The sequence below is a fragment of the Caenorhabditis briggsae genome (genome assembly GCF_000004555.2).
Source record: "Caenorhabditis briggsae complete genome, chrII, whole genome shotgun sequence".
Lineage (NCBI taxonomy): Eukaryota > Metazoa > Nematoda > Chromadorea > Rhabditida > Rhabditidae > Caenorhabditis > Caenorhabditis briggsae.
In genome coordinates this window covers 12,861,686-12,871,080 of record NC_013486.2, presented here as the reverse complement: position 1 = coordinate 12,871,080, position 9,395 = coordinate 12,861,686, and the positions used below count along the sequence as shown (strand labels likewise).

At 40.1% G+C, this 9,395-nt stretch overlaps 1 protein-coding gene across 1 annotated transcript; it reads right to left on the bottom strand.

Annotated features, from left to right (window-relative positions):
- Nucleotides 1-555: 555 nt before the first annotated feature.
- Nucleotides 556-9,058, bottom strand: Cbr-gcy-15 (the record flags this gene model as incomplete). The annotated part of the gene is made up of 16 exons (XM_045242833.1): nucleotides 556-785; nucleotides 1,208-1,355; nucleotides 1,405-1,497; nucleotides 2,277-2,583; nucleotides 2,628-2,768; nucleotides 3,186-3,372; nucleotides 3,415-4,207; nucleotides 4,253-4,394; nucleotides 4,546-4,885; nucleotides 4,931-5,078; nucleotides 5,319-5,686; nucleotides 5,734-5,835; nucleotides 6,274-6,379; nucleotides 6,421-6,504; nucleotides 6,549-6,787; nucleotides 8,905-9,058. 16 exons carry the CDS (start codon nucleotides 9,056-9,058, stop codon nucleotides 556-558), a joined length of 3,582 nt encoding a protein of 1,193 aa, XP_045096806.1.
- Between the last annotated feature and the right edge of the window lie 337 nt (nucleotides 9,059-9,395).

Below are 9,395 nucleotides of genomic sequence, written 5' to 3'. Positions count from 1 at the left end.
CATTCTCAGAACTTTTTGAAAGGTCTTAATTTTTCAGCTATTTGCAGATTTCGGGGGAAAGACACCCTTTTTTCTCAGTTTTTGTGCTGAAAACGTGAAAAACAAGTGTCTTTTAAAAATCGGCAAAAAACAGGAAAACTATAAGTTTTCGAAAAACTCTATGAATGCAAAGTTTTCAACCTAGGTCTGTTTTACACTCTCCAAAATTTTCAAAGTGATCGTAAACTAGACAGCAGAGCTCCAGGCTTCTGAAAATGGTCAAAATCAACTTAAAAAAAAAGATTTTTGTACATCTTATTGACCGGTACTGCATTTATGACTCACTTTTCAAAGTTGAAATCGGAGCTGTTATCAATCGTGAAAATGGTTGAGCGGGAGCACCTTGACAAATAAACATGTTTCGTTTGAATGATTATTAATCAGAAAATAATATTTATAATCCCCTAAACTCTAAAATCAGTACGATCTGTTGATAATTTTGCCACGAAAGTTTAACAACAACACGAAATCTTTATTCAAATCACAATTTTTTTGTTCAACGCAGATTTCAGATTTTCATTCAAAATCATAAGTCTTCTCCTGGATCTTGGCTTTCTTGAGACTCGCAAATTTGACTCTTTCTCTGATAATTCGCTCTCTTCTCAATTCTGAATCCTCTCCTCTCACAAAATACGTCATCTGTTTTCCTTTTCCTTTCATTTCAACAATTCCACGTTCCTCCATCACATAGCCACCGAGTTGGTCCAAAACTTGTTTCGCGGATTCTGAGCAATTGATACGAAGGGCTGGAAAACTTTTAGAATAAAGTACCCGCCAAAGTATCCTAAAATTCTGCCTAAAAGATCTGGAACTTCTAGCGATTCTAGGAGCCGAGATAGAGCTGCTCCAAATTAAAGAGGCTAGTGACGCAGACGACGAGACACACTGCGTCTCTAACCTCGGAAACTTCAAATAACCGTATCTCGAGTTCTAGATGAGCTAGGAAGTTGGTTTTTTTTGCAGAGTAGCACAGTTGGAAATGGATTTTCAGATCATTTATAAACAAAAGCTTTTGTATGGAAAACGTTTTCAGCTATTTGCCAATTTCTGAAAGGCTCGTTTTTTTACCAGTTTTTGTACGTCCTTCAGACATCCGCAAATTGCTGAAAAACTAGGAATTTTCAAAAAATTCTGTGAATGCAAAATTTTTTAACTAGGTCTGTTTTACATCCTCCAAAATTTTTCAAGTGATCAGAAATTTGACAACCGAGCTCCAGACTCTTGAAAACGGTCGAATCTGAAAACTCACGAATTCCATTACTTTCCATTCGACTTGCAGTGTTCACAGTGTCTCCAAACAGACAATAACGGGGCATCTGAAATTTGAAAATTCAAACGTTTAATTTTTTTTAATTTTCGAAAAACCTTCAATCCAACAACCCCAGCGACACAAGGACCAGAATTCATACCAATGCGGAGACGAACTTTTTCATTTGGCAGATGACGGATTTTGAAAGCCTGGAAATAAAAGTTTTGGGATGATTTTGTGCTGAAAATCATGTAGATTCACATTTTAAAAAATTCCTTAAAGGAGGCCAGACGTCAAAAAGAAAGTTTTTTCTGGTATTTTGCCTAGAGAGCCCCCATGAGGAGTCGAACTCATGCCGGCAGCTTAGGGTTACAGCACCGCTACCGGTTGAGCTACGGGGGCGCGAATGCGTCTGCCGACCGATGTCCTACATAAGCACGGTGCGATTTCGTCCCCCAAACTTTTTGCTGTCTCACCTCCTTTAATTGAAAAAAAAACGCATCAAAAAATAGCACTTTTCTTTCTTAAGAAATGCGCCTTCAAAGTTTGGTGCTCCTCATGGGCGCGCACTAACTTTGAAGGCGCATAACTCAAAAACTACGGTAGCTATTCGAAAGGAGTAAATTACAAAAATTTAGGAAATTTTATGCCCATCAACTTTGCAGTTGACAGATTTTTTGATAGCTAATCCAGTTTTTGAAATATGCTCATTTGATCATTGTGTACGCGCCCTTATGATGACTAGGAGGGTGCGCAAACTTTAAAGGCACATAACTCAAAAACTACGGTAGCTATCAAAAAGTAATAAACTTTAAAAATATGTAACTTTTTATGCTGAGCAAATTTGCATATGATAACGTCTTGATAGCTAATCTAGTTTTTAAGTTAGGAATCTTTTAAGGTCGCTCTTCCGCGGACGCGGGGGACTAGAAAACTCAAACTGCTTTTCTTTCATTTTTGGATTTTTTTTCAAACTTAAATAAATTACATCAATAGCAGACAACAAAGCCAATCCCAGCGACGCTATCTCCCCAGCATGATGATTTCCATTTGGGACCGGTAATCCAGAAGCGACCATGTAAGCGTCAGCGATAGTCTCCACTTTATAGACATCGAATTGATCGATAATTCTATCAAAGACCGTGTACAAATCATTCAAAAAGTTGACAATATCAATTGGTTTACTCGTTGCCGACATCTCAACAAAACCTGGACAATCCGAGAAAAAGACAGTGACACTTTCGAAACTTTCTGCTGAGACATTGGATCCCAATTTCAAACTGTCCGCTACCACTCTGAATTGAAAGCTCATAAATTTGTCCCAAAAAAGAGGGCTTACTCCGGAAGCATCATTTTAAGAAGCATCTCACTCTTTTCCTTTTCTCTCTCCAATTCCTCATTTCTTTCAGCGATATCTCTTTCCAACTTGTCTGTCAACTTCTCGATGATCGAAACCATGTTATCCATTATTGTGCGTTTTCTAGAATATTTCAGGTTAAGCATCATTTATCTCAAATTCCATTGGAGATAAAAAATAGATGCCAACTAATAAAATGTTGATTTTAACCTTGTAATAAGTTCATTTGTCTACAAATTTTTTATTACTATCACAGGTAACTAAAATAGAGGGGTTTAAGTAGGGGTAGTGGTTTTGCACACAAAATTATACTTGCCTTTGAACCCAATTATCTCGGTTCCGATAAGAGATATAAAAAAATTGTCAGCTGATAAAATTTTTCCATAGTCTCATCAATTTTTTAACAGTAGACACATTTGTGATATCTTTTGAAGGAACCGAGATAATCAAGCTCGAAGTGCAAGTGGCGAATTTTCAATTTGAAGTGAATCGCTAATTTAAAGCGTTTTGCTTCTATATAAGTGTAATGTTTAGACTCACAATCCAACTGTCAGTGGCTTCAACTTCCTTTTAATCTGGAACAAGGACGGGCGGTCTAGGGGCTCTTCAGTCCACGCAGCCGCTACCGTATCCCTAACAATCTGTGGTGCCTCTTTGATAACCGCAAGGTCCGGACGGAACACTTTTTTGCCAGATGACGGGAGTCGTTTGACACAAGACACAATTTCTGGAACCATTTTCTGATAATTTTAACAGCTTCCTAGGATACCTCTCGGCTCCATGGGCTCATCTCCCCAAGGTCCCAATCTTCCAAAAAGTTCATAGAGCACGATAGACAAACTATAGACATCTGCCTTCTGGACTAGAAGATGTCCACATTGCCCAAGGCCTGTACTCCATCTTAGCAACTCCGGAGCAGTCCACAAATCATCTTTTCCTTCTTGGACACCTTCTTCCCGTTGCCACTCCTCTTCTGATCTCATCTCACGAAGTCCAAAACTGGAGAGTCGAACCATCCATCGACCATCAATCAAACAGTTTGTAGACTTGAGTCTTCCATGACAACCGATTGGAGAGGAATGGAGATATTCCAGACCTGCGATGATATCCTTTGTCATTTGACTTCTAAACACGTCGTCTAGTGCCATGTCTTCATTATCCAGAATATCCTTCAACGATCCTCTTTGAGCCAACTCATGAACCAAAAACACATCTGGAGAGTGAATCACCATTCCAACGAATTCCAGTGTATTCGAGTTAGTGGCCTCTAGCAACTGAGCAATCTCCAATCGAACATTTCTAGTCAACTCCACATCCGTCCTATAGATTCTCTTCAATCCAATCATTCTTCCTTCAAACAATCCAACTCCAAACTCCTTCAATTGATGCCATTTTTCATCTTCCGAGTTTCCAGGCGACACTCCGAATCCTGGGAATTGACCGAATGGGTTAGCACGGGCGGTGGATCCCGTGTGGAAGATCGAGGACATTTGAGAGGAGTCTTGTGGTGGATGGTTACCGTAATCCTCGATGAAGAAATGAGAGTCTCGAAGGGTTTGGGACTGAAAGTGTTCATTATACAGTACCTAGTCCCCGATTAAACTTACCGCTGCCGCAAAACTTCCATGAATACTTGCCATACTTCTCAGACTTGCTTGACTCATCAGATTGGTGTGTTTCTTCAGAATAATCTGATTTCGATCGATCATAAAAAACAGCGAGTGCAATTTTCGTTCATATCGATAACGTCTGAAATTTCAGTCATACCTCTAGTCCCTATTCAATCTAAGGCTTCCATTCGATCGAGAAATTTAAGCAACCGGCCGACCGATCGGTCAGCTCGGTCGGCTGTCGGTCGGTCGCTCATTTTCGACAGGCCCATATAGAAGCCTAAACTTACTTGTACAAGAAAGCGGCTGCAATTGCTAATCCTATCAGAATCGCGACTCCAACAGAGATCACTATGATAAACGTATTATTCGTTGCCGGACCACAATTCTCTCCATAGAAACCACAATCCGGTGTATCTTTGGGAGCGGATTTATTCACAAAATCAATCGATAACCCTTCTGAATAATCTATCAACGCCCACTGAGTGTTTTTGAGGGATGTTTGACCCAAGCGAGCACATGGAAAAAGTCCATATGCATTTCGATTGGAACTGGAGAAGTGATAGTAGACTTGCATGGAGCCAACGATTGCTCCGAAGCCGTCAACGTATTCTGTGACTCCGGTAACACCTAAAAACGATTTTCAACGTGCAGAAGCTTTAGAAAAGGTGTTACTATTGATCTGTCGACTGATCATGTATTCGTAGAAAATTGAAGATTGGTAGATGTTGGATCCAACTCTCAAAGCGTCATTTGTAGCATCAGCCAAGTATTGGACACCATCGAATAGCAGTTTTATACGGTCCCATCGAGGAACAACTTTCTAAAAATGCTTGATAACTGAAACTATATTTGCTCCAACAGGAGCCAACCCTGTAAGTACACTTTGAGCTCAATTATTGCGGTCCCTATAAGAGATTTCAAAAAATGTTCAACTGATAAAATTTTTATCATATTATCAGCAATATTTTATCAGTTAGCAAACTTTCGAAGGATCTAATAGAAACCAAGATAATTGGATTCAAAGTGCACCTATACGGTAACTCTCAATTTCAAACCCTACCTCCGATATCGAAGTGTTACAAAACGGTGGACAAACTTTCATTGCCTTCTTCTCCGTCACTTGATTTTTAATCTCTTCCCATGTAGAATTCGGTTCCGCTGGTGGCGGTCCATCCGTCAAAACAATGAAATTCTTATACACCTCATGAAGATCATTCTCAGTTAAATTGTAATCATTGATATCCATGGATCCCAAATGTAGAAGACGTTGATCTCTAGAAGAAGCTTCCAACCATTGGTAATTGTTGTTATAGGCAATGTAGCCAATGACGAAATACTCTCCGGATTGCATTTTGTTGAGCTCGCCGAGTTTGAAAAGATAGTTTCGGAGGAGATTGGCGTTGGAGGAGAAGTCGCAGATTATGAAAACTGGAAATATGAGAATTTTGAGATTCTGAGACTCAAAAAGATATTACTTCTAGCTTTCTGAGCATCATCTTTCACTTTTTCAGTAAAATCTGCCATTGGATCCAAACGAGAGTCAACCTGAATGTCAATCTTGTTTACCGTCAGTGCATCTGAAATATTCCCGAATTTTTGAATTTTGAAGTTTGATTTTCAAGAAAATTCGAAAAGATTTCTCGTCTGTCGAAAGCTAGTGAGCGCCGACCAACCGCCGACCGACCGGCCGACCGTGTTTGTGCATATAGCTGCGAAACACTATCTTGACGCGCAAATGTACGGATTCGATCGGCTGACTGTCGGCGGTCGGTCGATCGGCTAAATTTCGACTGACCAACCGCGACCGCCGACCGCCGACCGACCTATAGCCGACCGCCAACGAATCGCCGACCGACCGCCGACGGACCGATTCGGGTTCGCGGTCGGTCAGTGGTCGATCGATCGGGTGATATTCCTCACCAAATGGAAGCCTTAATTCAAAAGTTGGAATTCCCGCCAAATAGATTTTCAAGAAAATTCGAAAAAAAATTAAATTTCGCGCGGGACCCTCTTACCTAACAAATCCGATCTAACTCTTGAATCAAATGCACTCAGCGTCGTTGACGGTGAAACCAGTGCCACCTTTTTCCAGTTATATTTTGTCAAAAAGTAAACCACAGACTGAAATTAATTGTTTTAATTAGAAGATAATTAACCGTCACCTTGGCCAGCGAATTTGTCTGCGAGTTCATTAATACGGTAGTCTGATCAAATCCTTTAACACTAGACAAATCCATTTCACATATCTAAAAACTCTTTAGAATTCTCTTGAACCCTTGAGAAGGCTCACATCTGAAATTCCAATTTTCGCATTAATATTCAACACTGTACTCTGAATATAACAGTCTCTGGACAACCCCATCACTGCCATCGTCGTATTGTTCACCGCTGCGTTTCTTGCAGCCATTGGTCCCGCGATTTTGGAAGTGTCCACATAGTTAACAGATAAGTTGTGAAAAACTTCAAGATCCTTATTAGCGTTTATACGGTCCAGAGCAATTTCCATAGCAGATGGAATATATCCAGCTCCTGGAAACACATTTTACTGTAAGAACTTTCTGATAGAATGCCCCAAGCCGTCTACTTTGAGATTAGTTATCTCATTTCTTTTAAAAGATATCAAAAAAGTGGTCGACTGATAAAATGCTCATAATAATATCAAGCATATTTTGTCAGTGAACAACTTTACGATATCTTTGACAGGAACGAAGATAAAGTGGCTCAAAGTCCTGACTCATCAAGACTCAAGGTCCTGACTAGTACTAGTGAGTATTTGTCCTACGACACTCCTCTATCCCACTTTCTTAACTTTATATAGCTTAATCAGTGGGGAAATGGAGTCAGGCAAGTCAGGCTATTAGGGGTTTGCAAAAGTAATGCGCGTCAAGTTTGGTGTTTTGTATCTCACCCAAAACAAACGGTTTGTGTTCAATTTTTTTTTGTTTTAAAAAACGCGTTCTTGGGCTTCATTTTGTTATATTATATTGCTGTTTCAATTTGATTTCTATGAAAAAAAAACATTCTAGAAGATGTCCGACCAAAAATTTCGCCTTCGAGCATTTTTGTGGCACCAATTTAAGGAAGGAAAATCGGCTGCCGAAGCTCACCGCTTACTTTCTCCTGTATTCGGTGAAGAAGCTATATCCGAAAGTCAGTGTCGCCGCTGGTTTCAGCGCTTCAGGAGCTGAGATGAAAGATTGGAAGATGAATCGCGCCCTGGTCGTCCAGAGCAGGTGGACAACGATGCCTTGAGAGCAGCAGTTGAAGTGGATCCTTGCCAAACTACTCTCAGTCTCTCGGAGCAGTTCGACTGCGATTTTTCTACAATTTCCAGACATTTGCATGCAATCGGAAAGACAAACAGATGTGGAAAATGGGTCCCTCATGAGCCTTCCGATTCGAACAAGGAAAGACGTGTTGAAGTTGCCAATATTCTGATGCGCCGCTCCAAAAATCGTGGTTTCTTCTATTCGATTTTGACATCGGATGAGAAATGGATTCAGTGGGACAATAATGGGAGAAAAAAATAGTGGCTGAGTCCTGGCGAGACCCCGAAACCGACTCCAAAACCGGACATCCACGGAAAAAAGGTGATGATATGTGTCTGGTGGAACACACGAGGTCTCGTGCATTTTGAACTTCTGAGAACTGGTCAAACGGTGAATGCGGACCTTTACAAAGATCAGCTGGACCGTGTGGACCAAGCTCTCAAACGCCAAGGCGTGGACACTTCGACAACACTCTTGCTCCATGACAACGCTCGACCACACACTGCAAAAATCATTCAGCAGAAAACTCAGGAGCTGGGCTGGGAAGTGCTGCCTCATCCGCCATATAGTCCCGATTTGGCACCATCGGACTATCACCTATTCCGATCCATGCAACATCATCTGGCCGAGAAAAAATTCGAAAGCGGTGAAGAAGTGCGAATTTGGGTGGCGGACTATTTCGAGTCACAGCCAGATGAGTTCTTCAAGAAAGGCATCGCTGAATTGCGCACACGTTGGCAGCCAGTAATGAACAATAATGGAGAATATCTTATTGATTGATGATCTCTTGTTTTGGTTTTACAATAAAAGGAAGTTGCATCAAAAACGCGCATTACTTTTGCAAACCCCTGATATATTGTACAGAATAATACTCCGTTGGGTCTGAATTACTACCGTAAAACCGTAATAAACCGTAATTAAGGGACCGGAACCACTGTTAACTTTGAGCTCAATTATCTCGGTTCCTAGGAGAGACGTAAAACATTTGTCAACCGATAAAATATTGGTGATATTATTGTGAAAAATTTATCAGTTGACAAGTTTTTGATATCTTTCCTAGGAACCGACATATTTTGAGGTTGAACTAAATAGCGGTCACCTTCCACAACCCTCTTTTCATTCCTTGAAAGATAACCGGAATATCGTTATTGCTATAACAGAAACCAACCCTATGAGTGTACTTTGAGCTCAATTTTCTCGATTCCTATAAAAAACATCAAAAAGTAATCAACTGATAGAATACTCATCATAACATTAACAATATTTTGTCAGTTGACAGATTTGCGATAGCTTTCATAAGAACTGAGATAATTGAGCTCAAAGTCCAGGGCTTATTTGCGAGCAACTACGGTAGATAACCTCTAAACTACAGTATACCTTCATCATCACAACTGGTACCAGTTGCACATCCGAACGGAGCCAAGTAGTCGACCTTGAGCGGGAAATAAATGATAATATCCTCCAACTCAATCTTATCAAAATTCCAGACAACATTTGGAAAAAATAGGAGGAAAAGCAGCAGAAAAACCATTGGATTCTCTCTAAATGGGGTCTTTGGAATCTAGAAAATTTGAAAAATAGGGGGGATGGGCTGGAAATCCGGAAATTGAAAAAAGTTATATTTTTTAGTTTGAAGTCAATAGAGTTTGAAACCGGAAATTGGAAATTTTTAGTTTTGAAAACCCACACAAGACCGGAAATTATATTTAGTCATGTGCTGGATGATTATTTTGACGAATTCGGAAAAAATTTATATTTTGAAACTTTGAAAAAATGAGGGAATTTTGGCAATAGAAAGATTTTGAGGGAGTAAAAAATTCAGGAAATTTCTGGAAGAAAAAAAATGGGACAGAAAAATGACAGTATGA